Source organism: Oncorhynchus kisutch, linkage group LG11, assembly GCF_002021735.2.
Source record: "Oncorhynchus kisutch isolate 150728-3 linkage group LG11, Okis_V2, whole genome shotgun sequence".
Taxonomy (NCBI): domain Eukaryota; kingdom Metazoa; phylum Chordata; class Actinopteri; order Salmoniformes; family Salmonidae; genus Oncorhynchus; species Oncorhynchus kisutch.
In genome coordinates, this window is record NC_034184.2 from 75,075,287 (window position 1) to 75,095,120 (window position 19,834).

The 19,834-nt window shown below is 47.3% G+C and overlaps 1 protein-coding gene across 2 annotated transcripts; it reads left to right on the top strand.

Moving 5' to 3' along the window:
* The first annotated feature begins 136 nt into the window (after window positions 1-136).
* LOC109900138 (activated CDC42 kinase 1) lies at window positions 137-15,381 on the top strand. Of its 2 annotated transcripts, none has more exons than XM_031835063.1 (18): window positions 137-1,860; window positions 3,123-3,205; window positions 3,781-3,859; window positions 4,932-5,080; window positions 5,290-5,442; window positions 5,695-5,790; window positions 6,122-6,303; window positions 7,250-7,376; window positions 7,718-7,864; window positions 8,017-8,111; window positions 8,242-8,436; window positions 8,685-8,776; window positions 8,964-9,008; window positions 9,139-9,368; window positions 9,439-9,639; window positions 13,266-13,973; window positions 14,137-14,232; window positions 14,789-15,381. In XM_031835063.1, the coding sequence occupies exons 1-18, from the start codon at window positions 1,701-1,703 to the stop codon at window positions 14,912-14,914; spliced, it is 2,964 nt and encodes a 987-aa protein (XP_031690923.1). In that variant the 5' UTR covers window positions 137-1,700; the 3' UTR covers window positions 14,915-15,381. The 2 variants fall into 2 exon arrangements, with proteins under 2 accessions (XP_031690923.1, XP_031690924.1); XM_031835064.1 differs by having other exon boundaries at window positions 3,123-3,193.
* The last annotated feature ends 4,453 nt before the right edge of the window (window positions 15,382-19,834 follow it).

Sequence of the window (19,834 nt, forward strand, 5' to 3'; positions counted from 1 at the left end):
TGTTCTGTATTATGTCATGTTTCATGTTCTGTGTGAACCCCAGGAAGAGGCGCTGCTGCTTTTGCAACAGCTAATGGGGATCCTAATCAAATACCAAATCGTCGTTGGACGCTAACTACCAAAAATCACCGATAGCCTATCCTTACCCAATAGATCATGCAATGTTTTAATGCAAATGTTTCAATGCAATGTTGGCGGCCTGGAACGTACGGTATCTCAATGTGCGCAAAACGCGGTGACGCCACGCCAGTAATCCCAGCAACACGCGACCAGGAATTACAGGAGAGGACAGGGAACAGACAGAAAACAACCGACTGCTTATTTTACCAAGAAAAAATGAAGGGTTCTGAAAACAACAATTGATTAAGGCGAGTTTTGGCGAGGTGGAGAAAATAGAGAGTCTGTCTTTCTCTCCCCATCTCTCTCTTTTTACATCTCTCGATGAGCGTCTGCATGAACTATACTGTTAGCTTGATTTGGGTCTCTGTCTCTGATGAGGTTACCGTTAATAGGCTAGTCAGTGTATGGATCAGTGATGCGACATGTCCCATTTAACATTTCAGTAGATTAGTTTAAAAAACGGATTCAATGCGCATATCTCTTAGCTTATTTAGCCTAGCTCAACAAGAGCTACTGTTTACTAGGAGAGAAAGGGAGGAGGGTTAGCGTAGGCTCGTTATGTAGTGTTTTCTCCCTATAGCAACAGTAGTCTGCACTGCAGTGCTGTTTTATAATGCAGAGAGAGAGGCTGAATCGGGGGTAATACAGGCTATATTTAAATGTCCATATTCAGAATTAAATTAAACAGAGTCACATAGAAAGCACTGTTTCTAGCTCTCTCTTCTCTCTCCGGGGATGTTGTATTATTCAACAGTAAACGGAGGATGTTGAGAGTCATAGGGAGAAAGGGATAGAGAGGTCAGAGAGGTGTGGAAGTGTCCTGTGTGTAGGGGTGAGTCAGCACAGATGGATAGAGAAAGGGACAGTTTATAGAAGGCTTAGCTTGGCTGATAGAGACAGGAGAGAGTGGTGTCAGATGTCTCCTGGTGTGTGTGTGTGTGTGTGTGTGTGTGCGCGAGCGCCTGTGTGTGTGTGTGCGCGAGTGCCTGTGTGTGTGTGTGTGTGTGTGTGTGTGTGTGTGTGTGTGTGTGTGTGTGTGTGTGTGTGTGTGTGTGTGTGTGTGTGTGTGTGTGTGTGCGCGAGCGCCTGTGTGTGTGTGTGTGCGCGAGCGCCTGTGTGTGTGTGTGTGTGTGTGTGTGTGTGTGCGCGAGCGCCTGTGTGTGTGTGTGTGTGTGCGAGCGCCTGTGTGTGTGTGTGTGCGCGAGCGCCTGTGTGTATGTGTGTATTGATTAGGCAGAAGGTCGTGAGGTTGAGGGGAGCTCAACACTGGGCAGACTTGCAGCAGAGTGACACAGAGAGGAACTGAGATGTACCACTGCTTTAACACACACAGCTGAAACCAGGACAAAACCATAGAGTATTGAAAGAGGGACGGCGGGTGAGGGGAGATTGGAGGACGAGTGTGGGGGAGCAGCAGCCATGGCAGAGAACTATATGTACCAGCGTCTGTCCTACGAGATAGAAGAGGAGGAGAAGGAAGAGAGGAAGGAGAGAGTGGGAGAAAACATGGTAAAGTCTTCTGTACTGTGTCAGACACTGGTTGATGTTGTTGTTGGTATGTTGACTGTGTGTGTGTGTAGATGACGGAGGAGGGGACAGAGTGGTTGATAGATCTGTTAACAGACGTTCAGCTGCAGCAGTACTTCCTGCGTGTCCGTGACGAGCTGAACGTGACCCGCCTGTCACATTTCGACTACGTCAAGAATGAAGACCTGGAGAAGATCGGCATGGGGAGGCCAGGTGTGTGAAGTCATATCCTATTTTAAAGTGTAAAAAGATCAAGGAAAGCTATAGTAGTGGATTTACCATGTCTATTCCTCTAGAAATGGTCCCAATCGCAGTCACAACGTGGTCATGTCACAGTCACAATGTGGTCATGTCACAGTCACAATGTGGTCATGTCACAGTCACAATGTGGTCATGTCACAGTCACAATGTGGTCATGTCACAGTCACAATGTGGTCATGTCACAGTCACAATGTAGTCATATCACAGTCACAACGTAGTCATATCACAGTCACAACGTAGTCATATCACAGTCACAATGTAGTCATATCACAGTCACAATGTAGTCATATCACAGTCACAACGTGGTCATATCACAGTCACAACGTAGTCATATCACAGTCACAATGTAGTCATATCACAGTCACAACGTAGTCATGTCACAGTCACAATGTGGTCATGTCACAGTCACAACGTAGTCATATCACAGTCACAATGTAGTCATATCACAGTCACAACGTAGTCATATCACAGTCACAAGGTAGTCATAACACAGTCACAGAGTCCTGTCTCTCCTCAATCTATTTTCCTATTTCTATGTCCTGTAGCGATCCAAGATGTCACATACATAGACGATGGGGTGGCAGTGTGTCAGAGGGAGGCTGACAGTATGTAATGTATTCTCTGTGTGTTGCAGGACAGAAGAGGCTGACGGTGTGTAATGTATTCTCTGTGTGTTGCAGGACAGAGGAGGCTGACGGTGTGTAATGTATTCTCTGTGTGTTGCAGGACAGAGGAGGCTGACAGTGTGTAATGTATTCTCTGTGTGTTGCAGGACAGAGGCTGACGGTGTGTAATGTATTCTCTGTGTGTTGCAGGACAGAGGCTGACGGTGTGTAATGTATTATCTGTGTGTTGCAGGACAGAGAAGGCTGACAGTGTGTAATGTATTCTCTGTGTGTTGCAGGACAGAGGCTGACGGTGTGTAATGTATTCTCTGTGTGTTGCAGGACAGAGGCTGACGGTGTGTAATGTATTCTCTGTGTGTTGCAGGACAGAGAAGGCTGATGGTGTGTAATGTATTCTCTGTGTGTTGCAGGACAGAGAAGGCTGATGGTGTGTAATGTATTCTCTGTGTGTTGCAGGACAGAGGAGGCTGACGGTGTGTAATGTATTCTCTGTGTGTTGCAGGATAGAGGCTGACGGTGTGTAATGTATTCTCTGTGTGTTGCAGGACAGAGGCTGACGGTGTGTAATGTATTCTCTGTGTGTTGCAGGACAGAGGAGGCTTTGGGAGGCAGTCAAGAGAAGGAGAGCTCTCTGTAAACGCAAATCCTGGATGAGCAAGGTACAGCACACAGTGAGTTTGAATTCCTCTTAGCTGTGTGTGTGTGTGTGTGTGTGTGTGTGTGTGTGTGTGTGTGTGTGTGTGTGTGTGTGTGTGTGTGTGTGTGTGTGTGTGTGTGAACGTGCATGCGGGCATGCATGGCTGAGTGTGTGTGTCACGATCGTCGTAATTAGCGGACCAAGGCGCAGAGTGATTGAAGTTCCACATCTTTATTACGGTGAAACTAAAAAAAAAACAATAACGAAACGTGAAAGTAGTGAAAGTAGTGGTGGTGCACAAACACAAAACAATATCCCACAAACACAGGTGGGGCAAATGGCTACCTAAATATGATCCCCAATTAGAGGCAACGATTACCAGCTGCCTCTAATTGGGAACCATACAAAACACCAACATAGAAATATTGAGCTAGAACACCCCCTAGTCATGCCCTGACCTACTACACCGTAGAGGACCAAGGGCTCTCTATGGTCAGGGCATGACAGTGTGTGTGTGCATGTGTGCGTGTGCGTGCATGTGATTAGTGTACATGTGTGTGTACGTGGTAAAGTCTCTCTAAGCTGTAGTCTCTGTGTTTGGGCCAGCAGGTATTTCCAGGGAAAAGACCTGACTCTGACTCCGACCCACAGCAGCCCCGGGGGGCATCGCCCACCTTGATGACTCCAGGTGTGTGGGTGTTTGACATATTCTTTACATTATCCCAACTCCAGGCTTATCATTTTTGAGATTTTGACCTACTCAAATCAAATGTATTTATAAAGCCCTTCTTACATCAGCTGATATATCAAAGTGCTGTACAGAAACCCAGCCTAAAACCCCAAACAGCAAGCAATGCAGGTGTAGAAGCACGGTGGCTAGGAAAAACTCCCTAGAAAGGCCAGAACCCAGGAAGAAACCTTGAGAGGAACCAGGCTATGAGGGGTGGCCAGTCCTCTTCTGACTGTGCCGGGTGGAGATTATAACAGAACATGGCCAAGATGTTCAAATGTTCATAGATGACCAGCAGGGTCAAATAAAAATAATCACAGTGGTTGTCGAGGGTGCAGCAAGTCAGCACCTCAGGAGTAAATGTCAGTTGGCTTTTCATAGCCGATCATTCAGAGTATCTCTACCACTCCTGCTGTCTCTAGAGAGTTGAAAACAGCAGGTCTGGGACAGGTAGCACGTCCGGTAAACAGGTCAGGGTTCCATAGCCGCAGGCAGAACAGTTGAAACTGGAGCAGCAGCACGGCCAGGTGGGACTGGGGACAGCAAGGAGTCATCATGCCAGGTAGTCCTGAGGCATGGTCCTAGGGCTCAGGTCCTCCGAGAGAGAGAAAGAAAGAAAGAGAGAAAGAGAGAATTAGAGAGCATACTTAAATTCACACAGGACTGCGGATAAGACATGAGAAGTACTCCAGATATAACAGACTGACCCTAGCCCCCCGACACATAAACTACTGCAGCATAAATAGTGGAGGCTGAGACAGGAGGGGTCAGGAGACACTGTGGCCCCATCCGACGATACCCCCTGACAGAGCCAAATAGGCAGGATATAACCCCAGCCACTTTGCCAATGCACAGCCCTCACACCACTAGAGGGATATCTTCAACCACCAACTTACCATCCTGAGACAAGGCTGAGTATAGCCCACAAAGATCTCCATTAGTGACCTGTAAACAGTATTGTTTTAATTAGGAGTTGTTGTTGGAGTATGTTAACTCACATAATTATATGTATATGAACTATTGTTTAAAGGCTTAACCCCGTCCAGCGATGGGCCGTCGTCGGGGGCAGCCCTGACCTGTCTGATCCGGGAGGCAGAGCTTCAGCTGTGTGAACGACTGGGAGACGGAACCTTTGGAGTCGTCAGGAGAGGAGAGTGGACCGGACCGACTGGACAAGTGGTGAGTGAGTGGGTGGGTTTGGGTGGGTGGGTGGGTGAGAGAGAGAGAGAGAGAGAACCAGAAAGTAAATCTATTTTACCAACAAAATATTAGAGAATGATTTCATCTGACAGCTGGTTCACAAAGTAAAACATGTCATTCTCTCTTTCTCTCCCCTTCCTCCCTCCATCCCTCCCTCCATCCCTCCCTCCATCCCTCCCTCTCTCTAGCTGTCAGTAGCGGTGAAGTGTCTGAAGACAGACAGTGTGTTAGACACTGAGGGGTTGGATGATTTCATCAGAGAGGTGAACGCCATGCACTCCCTCAACCATCAGAACCTCATACGGCTCTACGGAGTGGTGCTCACTCACCCCATGAAGATGGTGAGATACACACACACACACACACACACACACACACACACACACACACACACACACACACACACACACACACACACAAACACACACACACACACCCACACACCCACACACACACACACACACACACACACACACACACACACACACACACACACACACACTCATTGAATACGTTGTATTAATTAATGTGTCTCTAACGTGTGTATGTATATTGTCTCTAATGTGTGTGTATGTGTGTGTGTGTGTGTGTAGGTGACAGAGCTGGCTCCTCTTGGTTCTCTGTTGGATCGTCTGAGGAAGCGACAGGGACACATCCTCATCTCCTCTCTGTGTGGCTACGCTGTACAGGTCAGTGGGGGACACATCCTCATCTCCTCTCTGTGTGGCTACGCTGTACAGGTCAGTGGGGGGGGGGGGACATCCTCATCTCCTCTCTGTGTGGCTACGCTGTACAGGTCAGTGGGGGGGGGAGGACATCCTCATCTCCTCTCTGTGTGGCTACGCTGTACAGGTCAGTGGGGGGGGGGGGACATCCTCATCTCCTCTCTGTGTGGCTACGCAGTACAGATCAATGGGGGGGGGGTGTAACAGTGATGTTACTGCATGATTAGCTAGCGCTCACTAGCAAGTTAGTTCACATCTGCCGTGTGTGTGTGTGTGTGTGTGTGTGTGTGTGTAGGTGGCGTGTGGCATGGCATATCTAGAACAGAGGCGGTTCCTCCACAGAGACCTGGCTGCAAGGAACGTCCTGCTGTCGACCAATGAAATGGTGAAGATCGGTGACTTTGGCCTGATGAGGGCACTGCCGTCACACCAGGATACATATGTGATGGAGGAGAGTCACAAGGTGCCCTTCGCATGGTGAGTGACTAGGTGGCGGTTCTCACTGCCTGATCCTGTACTAAACAATATGATCTCTTTCTATCCTCTCCATTCCTCACTCCTCTTTCTTCCTCACTCCATCTCTCTCTGTCTCTCTCTCTCTCTGTCTCTCTCTGTCTCTCTCTCTCTCTATGTCTGTCTCTCTCTCTGTTTGTCTCTCTCTCTGTCTCTCTCTCTGTCTCTCTCTCTGTCTCTGTCTCTCTCTCTGTCTCTCTGTCTCTCTCTGTCTGTCACTCTGTCTCTCTCTGCCTCTCTGTCTCTCTCTCTCGCTCTCTGTCTCTCTCTCTCTGTCACTCTGTCTCTCTGTCTCTCTTTGTCTCTCTCTCTCTCTCTGTCGCTCTCCCTCTCTCTTTTTGTGTGTCTCTCTCTCTCTCTCTTTCTCTCTTTGTCTCTCTCTCTCTGTCTCTCTCTGTCGCTCTCCCTCTCTCTTTTTGTGTCTCTCTCTCTCTTTCTCTCTTTGTCTCTCTCTGTCTCTTTGTCACTCTCTCTCTGTCTCTCTGTCTCCCTCTCTCTCTCTGTCTCTCTCTGTCTCTCTGTCTCCCTGTCTCTCTCTGTCTCTCTCTGTCTCTCTCTGTCTCTCTCTCTCTGTCTCTCTTTGTCTCCCTCTGTCTGTCTCTCTTTGTCTCCCTCTGTCTCTCTGTCTCTCTGTCTCTCTCTCTCTCCCTGTGTCTCTCTCTTTCTGTCTCTGTCTCTCTCTGTCTCTCTTTGTCTATCTCTCTCTTTGTCTCTCTGTCTCTGTCTATCTCTCTCTGTCTCTCTTTGTCCCTATCTCTCTCTGTCTCTCTCTCTGTCTCTTTGTCTCTCTCTCTCTGTCTCTCTCTCTGTCTTTCTTTCTCTGTCTCTCTCTCTATGTCTCTCTTTGTCTCCCTCTGTCTCTGTCTTTCTCTCTCTCTCTCTCTCTCCCGCTGTCTGTCTCTGTCTCTAGGTGCGCTCCAGAGTCATTGAGAAGCAGAAGTTTCTCTCATGCTTCAGACACCTGGATGTTTGGAGTCACTCTGTGGGAGATGTTTACACATGGACAGGAGCCATGGTTAGGACTCAATGGCAGCCAGGTACGAACACACAAACACACCCTCACACAGACACACCCTCACACAGACACACACCGACACACCCTCACACCGACACACCCTCACACAGACACACACAGACACACCCTCACACAGACACACACTCACACAGACACACACTCACACAGACACACCCTCACACAGACACACAGACACACTCACACAGACACACACTCACACAGACACACACTCACACGCAATATGTGTTTGACGGTAGTACTTGAAAAGTTTGTGTGTGTGTGTGTGTGTGTGTGTGTGTGTGTGTGTGTGTGTGTTTCTGTGTGTGTGTGTGTGTGTGTGTGTGTGTGTGTGTCTGTGTGCAGATTCTCCATAAGGTGGATGTGGAGGGGGAGAGGCTGGTGAAGCCAGATGACTGTCCCCAGGATGTTTACAACATGATGCTGCAGACCTGGAGCCCTCAGCCTGATGACAGACCAACATTCACCGCCCTCAGAGACTTTCTATTGGAGGTAGACACACATTCAATTCATGGTTCACCAAGTGACCAGCAGAGGGCACTGTAGCTACATGAGTGATTGCAAGACCGAAGCTACCCACCTAGTGGTAATAATGATTGTGTGTGTGTGTGTGTGTGTGTGTGTGTGTGTGTGTATATGTGTAGACCATGCCTACAGACATGAAAGCGCTGCAGGACTTTGAGGAACCGGACAAACTCCAGATCACCATTAATGACATCATCACCATCATCGAGGGCAGGTCAGTGGGTGTGTGTGGGTGGGGGAGGGAGGGAAGAATGATGTTTCTGAAAGTCAGATAGCTATGTAGAACAGACATGCTTCTCTGTAATGTGGAAGAGGGAATCATATCAATGTCTCTGTGTCTCCAGAGCAGAGCTCTATTGGTGGAGAGGTCAGAACAGAAGGACGTTGCGCATGGGACAGTTTCCTCGCCACGTGGTCACGTCGGTCAGCGGCCTGTCGGCCCAAGACATCAGCAGACCCCTCACACACTCCTTCATTCACACTGGACACGGAGACACTGACCCACACAGGAGCTGGGGGCACGCTGACCGCATAGACAGGTGCACACACACACACACACACACACACACAAACACACATTCCTGGCTGTTACCTGCAAGTACAGTGCCTGACCACTAGAGTGAGGCAGAGCGCTGTCAGTTGTGCTCTTGTTCTTTAGATGTCAGGCCCAATGGAACCAATTGGAAAAGAACCCAAAGAGCAAACTGCATGTCATGTAAGTTTTATAAAGACAATTTGAAGTACTGTGTTTACGCTGCACTACATCCCTGGCCTCTACCCCCCTCAGCTTGTACTTGGGAAACCCCATGGACCCCCCTGATGTTATGGGAATGGATCCTTCCACTGCCCGGCCCACCAAACTACCCAACCGCACCAGGAGTGAGTAGGCTACACACACACACACACACGCACACACACACACACACACACACACACACACACACACACACACACACACACACACACACACACACAGAGAGTTATTCTCTCCTTACAGTGTCTTCTTACCTCGTTATTTTTTTATTCATTCCTAAACTCTCTCCGTCTTTCTCTTTCTGTCCATCAGAGCAGCCTCCTCCTCGTCCTCCCCAGCCTGCTGTCTTGATCCAGAGTAAGTCTGTCTCTCACGCTGAGTGTTTATTTAGCTGTCTATGTTGAGCTGACTATGACTCTCTGATGATAATGATGACGTTGTGTGTGTGTGTGTGTGTGTGTGTGTGTGTGTGTGTGTGTGTGTGTAGAGCCGTTCTATGACTCTGTGTTAGATGAAGATGATGAATATGAAGGTGCTTCGTTGGGGCTGAAAAAAATGGGTGTGGCTATGGGCCTTAAACTCCGCCCGTGGGAGGGGCCAGGTGTAAGGTCGGCCAAAAGCGAGGTCTCGCTCATCGACTTCACCGATGACAGCTTTAGCTCGGCCACGTCCTCCCCTCTCACTGAGACATGCCTACCTGACCAGGACACACTCAAGGTACGTACACACACACACACACACACTGCGTGGGCAAAATAACAGTCTTCTCTTCTCTTTCTCTCTCCAGGACCTTCCTTCCATCCTAGACTGGCCCCTCCCTCTTCCTGCCTATGACGAGGTTGCCACGGAAGCTGAGGGCCAATTGGCAGACATGGAGGTTCGATCTATCACTGGATTGGCTGAGGGGATTTTAGCTCCGCCCAGCACCGATGCAGAGGGGAGGGGCTTAACACAGTCAGCTGATCTGTTCCAGGAGCTGCAGAGAGAGGTACGCTTTTATTTCTTTCATCACATTCCCAGTGGTTCAGAAGTTTACATACACTCAATTAGTATTTGGTAGCATTGCCTTTAAATTGTTTAACTTGGGTCAAACGTTTTGGGAAGCCTTCCACAAGCTTCCCACAATAAGTTTGGTGAATTTTGTCCCATTCCTCTTGACAGAGCTGGTGTAACTGAGTCAGGTTTGTAGGCCTCCTTGCTCGCACACGCTTTTTCAGTTCTGCCCACAAATGTTCTATAGGATTGAGGTCAGGGCTTTGTGATGGCCACTCCAATACCTTGACTTTGTTGTCATCAAATCATCAAATGTATTTATATAGCCCTTCGTACATTAGCTGATATCTCAAAGTGCTGTACAGAAACCCAGCCTAAAACCCCAAACAGCGGGTGTAGAAGCACGGTGGCTAGGAAAAACTCCCTAGAAAGGCCAAAACCTAGGAAGAAACCTAGAGAGGAACCAGGCTATGTGGGGTGGCCAGTCCTCTTCTGGCTGTGCCGGGTGGAGATTATGACAGAACATGGCCAAGATGTTCAAATGTTCATAAATGACCAGCATGGTCGAATAATAATAAGGCAGAACAGTTGAAACTGGAGCAGCAGCACGGTCAGGTGGACTGGGGACAGCAAGGAGTCATCATGTCAGGTAGTCCTGGGGCATGGTCCTAGGGCTCAGGTCCTCCGAAAGAGAAAATTAGAGAGAGCATATGTGGGGTGGCCAGTCCTCTTCTGGCTGTGCCGGGTGGAGATTATGACAGAACATGGCCAAGATGTTCAAATGTTCATAAATGACCAGCATGGTCGAATAATAATAAGGCAGAACAGTTGAAACTGGAGCAGCAGCACAGCCAGGTGGACTGGGGACAGGAAGGAGTCATCATGTCAGGTAGTCCTGGGGCATGATCCTAGGGCTCAGGTCCTCCGAGAGAGAGAAAGAAAGAGAGAAGGAGAGAATTAGAGAACGCACACTTAGATTCACACAGGACACCGAATATGACAGGAGAAGTACTCCAGATATAACAAACTAACCCTAGCCCCCCGACACATAAACTACTGCAGAATAAATACTGGAGGAGGGACAGGAGGTGTGTGGCCCCATCCGAGGACATCCCCGGACAGGGCCAAACAGGAAGGATAAACCCCACCCACTTTGCCAAAGCACAGCCCCCACACCACTAGAGGGATATCTTCAACCACCAACTTACCATCCTGAGACAAGGCTGAGTATAGCCCACAAAGATCTCCGCCATGGCACAACCCAAGGGGGGGGCGCCAACCCAGACAGGATGACCACATCAATGAATCAACCCACTCAGGTGACGCACCCCTTCCAGGGACGGCATGAGAGAGCCCCAGCAAGCCAGTGACTCAGCCTCTGTAATAGGGTTAGAGGCAGAGAATCCCAGTGGAAAGAGGGGAACCGGCCAGGCAGAGACAGCAAGGGTGGTTCGTTGCTCCAGAGCCTTTCCGTTCACCTTCCCACTCCTGGGCCAGACTACACTCAATCGTATGACCCACTGAAGAGATGAGTCTTCAGTAAAGACTTAAAGGTTGAGACCGAGTTTGCGTCTCTGACATGGGTAGGCAGACCGTTCCATAAAAATGGAGCTCTATAGGAGTGTTAAGGGAATTTTGATCAATGATGACTAATTATGTATACATTTCAATCAGGACTGACTAGTCCAAATGCTATTATATACTGTACATATATTAATTTTCTCTCTTGCTCCCTTTTCCCAATTGTATATAATATAGTCAGGAGTTTAGTAACAATGACAGTCTGTTCCTTTGTACAAATGAATGAACTATCTCCAGATGGCAGGGACGGACTATCTCCAGACTGTCTAGAATGCTGATTTACAATGACTGACCTTGGCTTCAGGCGAGGAGGGAAGGCTCGAGAACTATAGGGCCTCTCTACTAGTGTCATGAAGAGATAGAACATTTAGAAAACGCTGACGTCATTTTCAGTTTATAACCTTTATAACCTTGAATTAAACGCTGTTACCTGACTTTTAAGACCGGGGCTCTGTCCATTCTTATAAAAATATAGGGTCTTACAAGCCCTTCGAATGCATTGACAGAGTGATGAATTCTGATTGGGAAACAATACAGAGGAATTTAGAATTCCTTCGACAAGGAAAAAGCCCTGCCTCCAGCTGTTTGCTTAGAAATTCTAGGGACAATTAGGAGGCCTGCGTCTTGTGAGCGTAGCGTACGTGTAGGTATGTACGGCAGTACCAAATCAGAGAGATAGGTAGGAGCAAGCCCATGTAATGCTTTGTAGGTTAGCAGTAAAACCTTGAAATCAGCCCTTGCTTTGACAGGAAGCCAGTGTAGGGAGGCTAGCACTGGAGTAATATGATAAAAAAATGTGGTTCTAGTCAGGATTCTAGCAGCCGTGTTTAGCACTAACTGAAGTTTATTTAGTGCTTTATCCAGGTAGCCGGAAAGTAGAGCATTGCAGTAGTCTAACCTAGAAGTGACAAAAGCGTTGTCCTTAAGTCATTTTGCCACAACTTATGCTTGGGGTCATTGTCCATTTGGAAGACCCATTTGCGACAAAGCTTTAAATTGCTGACTGATGTCTTGAGATGTTGCTTCAATATATCCACATAATTTTCTTGCCTCATGATGCCATCTATTTTGTGAAGTGCACCAGTCCCTCCTGCAGCAAAGCAGCCACACAACATGATGCTGCTTGCAGCTTGCAAGACCCCTTTTTCCTCCAAACATAACGATGGTCATTATGGCCAAACAGTTCTATTTTTGTTTCATCAGACCAGAGGACATTTCTCTAACAAGTACGATCTTTGTCCCCATGTGCAGTTGCAAACCGTAGTCTAGCTTTTTAATGGCGGTTTTTGAGCAGTGGCTTCTTCCTTGCTGAGCGGCCTTTCAGGTTATGTCGATATAGGACTCGTTTTACTGTGGATATAGATACTTTTGTCCCTGTTTCCTCCAGCATCTTCACAAGGTCCTTTGCTGTTATTCTGGGATTGATTTGCACTTTTCACACCAAAGTACGTTCATCTCTAGGAGACAGAACGCGCCTCCTTCCTGAGCGGTATGACGGCTGTGTGGTCCCATGGTGTTTATACTTGTGTACTATTGTTTGTACAGATGAACGTGGTACCTTCAGGTGTTTGGAAATTGCTCCCAAGGATGAACCAGACTTGTGGAGGTCTACAATTTTTTGGTAGATTTTTTTTGATTTTCCCATGATGTCTAGCAAAGAGGCACTGAGTTTGAAGGTAGGCCTTGAAATACATCTACAGGTACACCTCCTATTGACTCAAATTATGTCAATTAGCCTATCAGAAGCTTCTAAAGCCATGACATACATTTCTGGAATTTTCCAAGCTGTTTAAAGGCACAGTCAACTTAATGTATGTAAACTTCTGACCCACTGGAATTGTGATACAATGAATTTTAAGTGAAATAAACTGTCTGTAAACAATTGTTGGAAAAATGACTTGTGTCATGCTCAAAGTAGATGTCCTAACCGACTTGCCAAAACTATAGTTTGTTAACGAGATTTGTGGAGTGGTTGAAAAGACGAGTATGTAAACTTCCGACTTCAACTGTAGATTTTTTTCTCTTCCTGCTGACCTGCAGGTGATGGTGAAACTGCGTGTTCCCATGACAGCCGGCCGTTCCCTCCCCTCCTCCCCCCTCCCCCTCTCCCTGGCCCCCCCGGCCCCTCACAGACAGATCTACCTTCCTCCCCCCTCCTCCTCTTCTTCCTATGAGGACAGACCCATGCTACCTCCACGCTCCCCCATCCCACCCCTCCGCTCCTCCAAACGCATTTCCATAGGTGAGAGGGATGACACGCCCCCTCAGATCCCTCCCAGAGACCACGCCTTCTCTCAACCCTCCTCCCGCTCCGCTTCCCCCCTTCCTTTAGTTCCTCCCCTCTCTGTCTCCCCTCTCTCCTCCTCCCCCCTTTGTCTCCCACCCCCTCCCCTCTCCGTCTCCCCTCGTCAGAGGACAGGGCTGTATGGTGTTGTTGGTCCTCTCGGCTCTCTAGTCTCCTCCTCCCCCTCTTCCTCTCCTCCCTCCTCCATCTATTCCTCCAGGCTCACTGCTGCCCCTCCTCCCAGCGCTTCATTGGATCCCCTTATTGACAGCTCTCAGAGTTCTGAACGCCCCGCCTACCTGGAGAGATATGGAGCTGCCAAAATGGCCACTGTCCGACCCATGATGAAACAGCAACCAGGTGGGGGTGGGGCAAGGCCTAACACCTCTTTCAACAACAACAACCACAGGACTCAACATTTAACTACAGCTCCCAGCAGGCAATGGGAGAACAGCCTCATTCAGGTTAGAGATGTTCAGAACAAGCAGTGTAGAATGTGGCTGCATTCAAGGTGCTCTTTGTGTTTACCTGTTTATCTTGTCAGAAATACATTTAAATGCTTTTTGAAGTCGCAGGACTTCGGAACCTAATGAGATCCTACAACTGTGTGTGTGTGTGTGTGTGTAGGTGCAGGGGGCAGTGCATGGTGTGACAGCAGAGGAGTGTGAAGTGGCTCTGGAGACTCACAGCTGGAATATCCCTCAGGCCATATGCCAACTAAAGGTACACACATACAGACACACACACATACTCTCTCTCTCTCTCTAAGATCTCTCTCCCTCTCTCTCTTAGATCTCTCTCTCTTAGATCTCTCTCTTAGATCTCTCTCTCTCTCTAAGATCTCTCTCTTAGATCTCTCTTAGATCTCTCTCTAACATCTCTCTCTAAGATCTCTCTCTTAGATCTCTCTCTTAGATCTCTCTCTAACATCTCTCTCTCTCTAAGATCTCTCTCTTAGATCTCTCTCTAACATCTCTCTCTAAGATCTCTCTCTAACATCTCTCTCTTAGATTGCTCTCTTAGAGAGAGATCTAAGAGAGAAATCTAAGAGAGACATGTTAGAGAGAGATCTTAGTGAGAGAAAGATGTTAGAGAGAGAGATGTTAGAGAGAGAAAGGTGTTCGAGAGAGATCTTAGAGAGAGAGATGTTAGAGAGAGATCTAAGAGAGAGATCTAACATCTCTCTCTCTCTCTAAGATCTCTCTCTTAGATCTCTCTCTCTCTCTAACATCTCTCTCTCTCTAACATCTCTCTCTCTCTCTCTCTCTCTCTGTTATAGGTTGAACAGTTGTTTCGCCTGGGTCTGCGTTCTAGATCAGAGTGCCAGGAGGTTCTAGAGCGTTGCCAGTGGAACCTAGAACAGGCAAGCATCCTGCTTCTGGACTCTTATGGGAAAGTAGGCTGAGACAGACTCCAGGACTACTGACCTATAACCCCACAGATCTAAACCTACAGACCAGAAACTGCATACATTTCCCTGTAAATACATACATTTAACCCTACAGACAGGAAACTACAGACATTTCCTTATAATTACAGACCTCGAACCTACAAACTGGAAACTACAGACATTTCCCTGTAATTACATACATTTAACCCTACAGACCTAAACCTACAGACAGGAAACTACAGACGTTTTCCTATAATTACAGACCATTAACCACCGATCTAAACCTACAGACCAGCCCACCTGTGTACTAGAGAACTGGGCAGGCCATAGAAATATACTTAATAGAACAGACATGGCTGAGTCCTACGAAGGGAAACACTGGACAAGCACACAACTGCATGCTCAGTAGTTAAGTTATTACAGTGCCTTGCGAAAGTATTCGGCCCCCTTGAACTTTGCGACCTTTTGCCACATTTCAGGCTTCAAACATAAAGATATAAAACTGTATTTTTTTGTGAAGAATCAACAACAAGTGGGACACAATCATGAAGTGGAACGACATTTATTGGATATTTCAAACATTTTTAACAAATCAAAAACTGAAAAATTGGGCGTGCAAAATTATTCAGCCCCTTAAGTTAATACTTTGTAGCGCCACCTTTTGCTGCGATTACAGCTGTAAGTCGCTTGGGGTATGTCTCTATCAGTTTTGCACATCGAGAGACTGAAATTTTTTCCAATTCCTCCTAGCAAAACAGCTCGAGCTCAGTGAGGTTGGATGGAGAGCATTTGTGAACAGCAGTTTTCAGTTCTTTCCACAGATTCTCGATTGGATTCAGGTCTGGACTTTGACTTGGCCATTCTAACACCTGGATATGTTTATTTTTGAACCATTCCATTGTAGATTTTGCTTTATGTTTTGGATCATTGTCTTGTTGGAAGACAAATCTCCGTCCCAGTCTCAGGTCTTTTGCAGACTCCATCAGGTTTTCTTCCAGAATGGTCCTGTATTTGGCTCCATCCATCTTCCCATCAATTTTAACCATCTTCCCTGTCCCTGCTGAAGAAAAGCAGGCCCAAACCATGATGCTGCCACCACCATGTTTGACAGTGGGGATGGTGTGTTCAGGGTGATGTGCTGTGTTGCTTTTACGCCAAACATAACGTTTTGCATTGTTGCCAAAAAGTTCAATTTTGGTTTAATCTGACTAGAGCACCTTCTTCCACATGTTTGGTGTGTCTCCCAGGTGGCTTGTGGCAAACTTTAAATGACACTTTTTATGGATATCTTTAAGAAATGGCTTTCTTCTTGCCACTCTTCCATAAAGGCCAGATTTGTGCAATATATGACTGATTGTTGTCCTATGGACAGAGTCTCCCACCTCAGCTGTTGATCTCTGCAGTTCATCCAGAGTGATCATGGGCCTCTTGGCTGCATCTCTGATCAGTCTTCTCCTTGTATGAGCTGAAAGTTTAGAGGGACGGCCAGGTCTTGGTAGATTTGCAGTGGTCTGATACTCCTTCCATTTCAATATTATCGCTTGCACAGTGCTCCTTGGGATGTTTAAAGCTTGGGAAATCTTTTGTATCCAAATCCGGCTTTAAACTTCTTCACAACAGTATCTCGGACCTGCCTGGTGTGTTCCTTGTTCTTCATGATGCTCTCTGCGCTTTTAACGGACCTCTGAGACTATCACAGTGCAGGTGCATTTATACGGAGACTTGATTACACACAGGTGGATTGTATTTATCATCATTAGTCATTTAGGTCAACATTGGATCATTCAGAGATCCTCACTGAACTTCTGGAGAGAGTTTGCTGCACTGAAAGTAAAGGGGCTGAATAATTTTGCACGCCCAATTTTTCAGTTTTTGATTTGTTAAAAAAGTTTGAAATATCCAATAAATGTCGTTCCACTTCATGATTGTGTCCCACTTGTTGTTGATTCTTCACAAAAAAATACAGTTTTATATCTTTATGTTTGAAGCCTGAAATGTGGCAAAAGGTCGCAAAGTTCAAGGGGGCCGAATACTTTCGCAAGGCACTGTATATAGTTATATTATTTAGTTATATATATATATATATATTTGATTAATATCATGGTTAGTATTACACAGTCGCTCACAGGGTCAAATATGAAGTCTGAATATTTATTGTTTGGATGTCTAGGGATTATTTTTGTTGCTGTAATGACTTCAGCTCTCAGAGTGTGTGTGCTCGTGTGTGTGTGTGTGTGTGTGTGTGTGTGTGTGTGTAAATACCTGCTGTAAATGCTGTTGATTGTACTGGTGGTGATCTGCTGTGATCAGGGATATAAACCACATTCTGCTGTACCTGTAGCACTTTTCATGACTTCAACACTTGAGTCCACATGTAGTGTCCTGCACAGATATAACGTGTCATTAGAAAGCATGATGATGTTGTTGTATTGTAGATAATGTACTATTGTGATGTTAATATTACATGGAATACAAGTATATATGGGTTGATAAGTCCTGTAAACAGTATAGTGTTTAATGGTGTGTGACAGACAGAAGATTTTAAGATGATAAGAATAATGATAATCATGAAGATGCTGCGTGTGTGGGTGTGTGTGTGTGTGGGTGGGTGCACGCACACGCATGCTCGTGTATGTGAGTGTGTGCATGTGAAAGAGTTTGTGTGTGTGTGAATAGTGATTATAATTACACGCAATCATACACCATATTACAGACCTATCCACGGGGAGGTACAGATACTGCAAGGTGTGTGTGTGTGTGTGTGTGTGTGTGTGTGTGTGTGTGTGTGTGTGTGTGTGTGTGTGTGTGTGTGTGTGTGTGTTTGTGTGTGTGTGTGCTGGCTCTAGCTGGTAGTGCTATAAACTGATGGTAGTAATATTGGCTGGAGGACAAAAGATCTGTAATACAACATGTCTGATATTTTGTAATAAACTGATTTTTGGATCAACTCTGGATTATATTCTGGTTTCCTGCTTATTTCCTACAGGACAACACACAGAATAACAAACAATCAACAAGATAATAGGGAAAGGGAGATGATGAGAAAGAGAGAACAAAGAAAAGGGTAAGAGAGAAAGAGAAAGAGAAAAAGGAGAAAGTGACATCCTTGAACTGGACAGAAATCGATGGGATCAAGTGGAGGGGAAAAATGTCTTCCCTGAGGAAGGGAAGGAGAGAGGTTAGAGAAGAGAGGGGGAAGGGAAGCTGTGACAGAAGAGAGGAAGAGGAGATGTCAGGGAGGAGGGAAGAAGAGGAAGAGGAGGACTAGAAGTGAGGAGTGGAGGAGGGAAGAAGGGGGAGAGGGAGGAAGAGGAGGACTAGAAGTGAGGAGTGGAGGAGGGAAGAAGGGGGAGAGGGAGGAAGAGGAGGACTAGAAGTGAGGAGTGGAGGAGGGAAGAAGGGGGAGAGGGAGGAAGAGGAGGACTAGAAGTGAGGAGTGGAGGAGGGAAGAAGGGGGAGAGGGAGGAAGAGGAGGACTAGAAGTGAGGAGTGGAGGAGGGAAGAAGGGAGAGGGAGGAAGAGGAGGACTAGAAGGAGGACTAGAAGTGAGGAGTGGAGGAGGGAAGAAGGGGGAGAGGGAGGAAGAGGAGGACTAGAAGTGAGGAGTGGAGGAGGGAAGAAGGGGGAGAGGGAGGAAGAGGAGGACTAGAAGTGAGGAGTGGAGGAGGGAAGAAGGGGGAGAGGGAGGAAGAGGAGGACTAGAAGTGAGGAGTGGAGGAGGGAAGAGGGAGGAAGAGGAGGACTAGAAGTGAGGAGTGGAGGGAAGAAGGAGGAGAGGGAGGAAGAGGAGGACTAGAAGTGAGGAGTGGAGGAGGGAAGAGGGAGGAAGAGGAGGACTAGAAGTGAGGAGTGGAGGAGGGAAGAATGGGGAGAGGGAGGAAGAGGAGGACTAGAAGTGAGGAGTGGAGGAGGGAAGAAGGAGGAGAGGAAGGAGGAGGAGGACTAGAAGTGAGGAGTGGAGGAGGGAAGAAGGGGGAGAGGGAGGAAGAGGAGGACTAGAAGTGAGGAGTGGAGGAGGGAAGAAGGGGGAGAGGGAGGAAGAGGAGGACTAGAAGTGAGGAGTGGAGGAGGGAAGAAGGGGGAGAGGGAGGAAGAGGAGGACTAGAAGTGAGGAGTGGAGGAGGGAAGAGGGAGGAAGAGGAGGACTAGAAGTGAGCAGTGGAGGAGGGAAGAAGGGGGAGAGGGAGGAAGAGGATGACTAGAAGTGAGGAGTGGAGGAGGGAAGAAGGGGGAGAGGGAGGAAGAGGATGACTAGAAGTGAGGAGTGGAGGAGGGAAGAAGGAGGAGAGGAAGGAAGAGGAGGACTAGAAGTGAGGAGTGGAGGAGGGAAGAAGGGGGAGAGGGAGGAAGAGGAGGACTAGAAGTGAGGAGTGGAGGAGGGAAGAAGGGGGAGAGGGAGGAAGAGGAGGACTAGAAGTGAGGAGTGGAGGAGGGAAGAAGGAGGAGAGGAAGGAAGAGGAGGACTAGAAGTGAGGAGTGGAGGAGGGAAGAAGGGGGAGAGGGAGGAAGAGGAGGACTAGAAGTGAGGAGTGGAGGAGGGAAGAAGGAGGAGAGGGAGAAAGAGGAGGACTAGAAGTGAGGAGTGGAGGAGGGAAGAAGGAGGAGAGGGAGGAAGGCATAATGGGGCTGGGTTTACCTCTACAGTTCTTGAAACCATCAACCATACTGCTGTACATATCATTCTTAGTATTTAAACTGCTGTACGTATCATTCTTAATATACAGTACCTTGCGAAAGTATTCGGCCCCCTTGAACTTTGCGACCTTTTGCCACATTTCAGGCTTCAAACATAAAGATATAAAACTGTATTTTTTTGTGAAGAATCAACAACAACTGGGACACAATCATGAAGTGGAACGACATTTATTGGATATTTCAAACTTTTTTAACAAATCAAAAACTGAAATATTGGGCATGCAAAATTATTCAGCCCCC

Bases quoted from the DNA above. Each gene is read 5' to 3' on its own strand.
- LOC109900138 (XM_031835063.1), top strand. From the start codon at position 1,701: ATGACGGAGGAGGGGACAGAGTGGTTGATAGATCTGTTAACAGACGTT. The intron at 8,112-8,241 runs GTCAGTGGGTGT...CTGTGTCTCCAG, and splicing joins ATCACCATCATCGAGGGCAG to AGCAGAGCTCTATTGGTGGA. The intron at 8,777-8,963 runs GTGAGTAGGCTA...TCTGTCCATCAG, and splicing joins ACTACCCAACCGCACCAGGA to AGCAGCCTCCTCCTCGTCCT.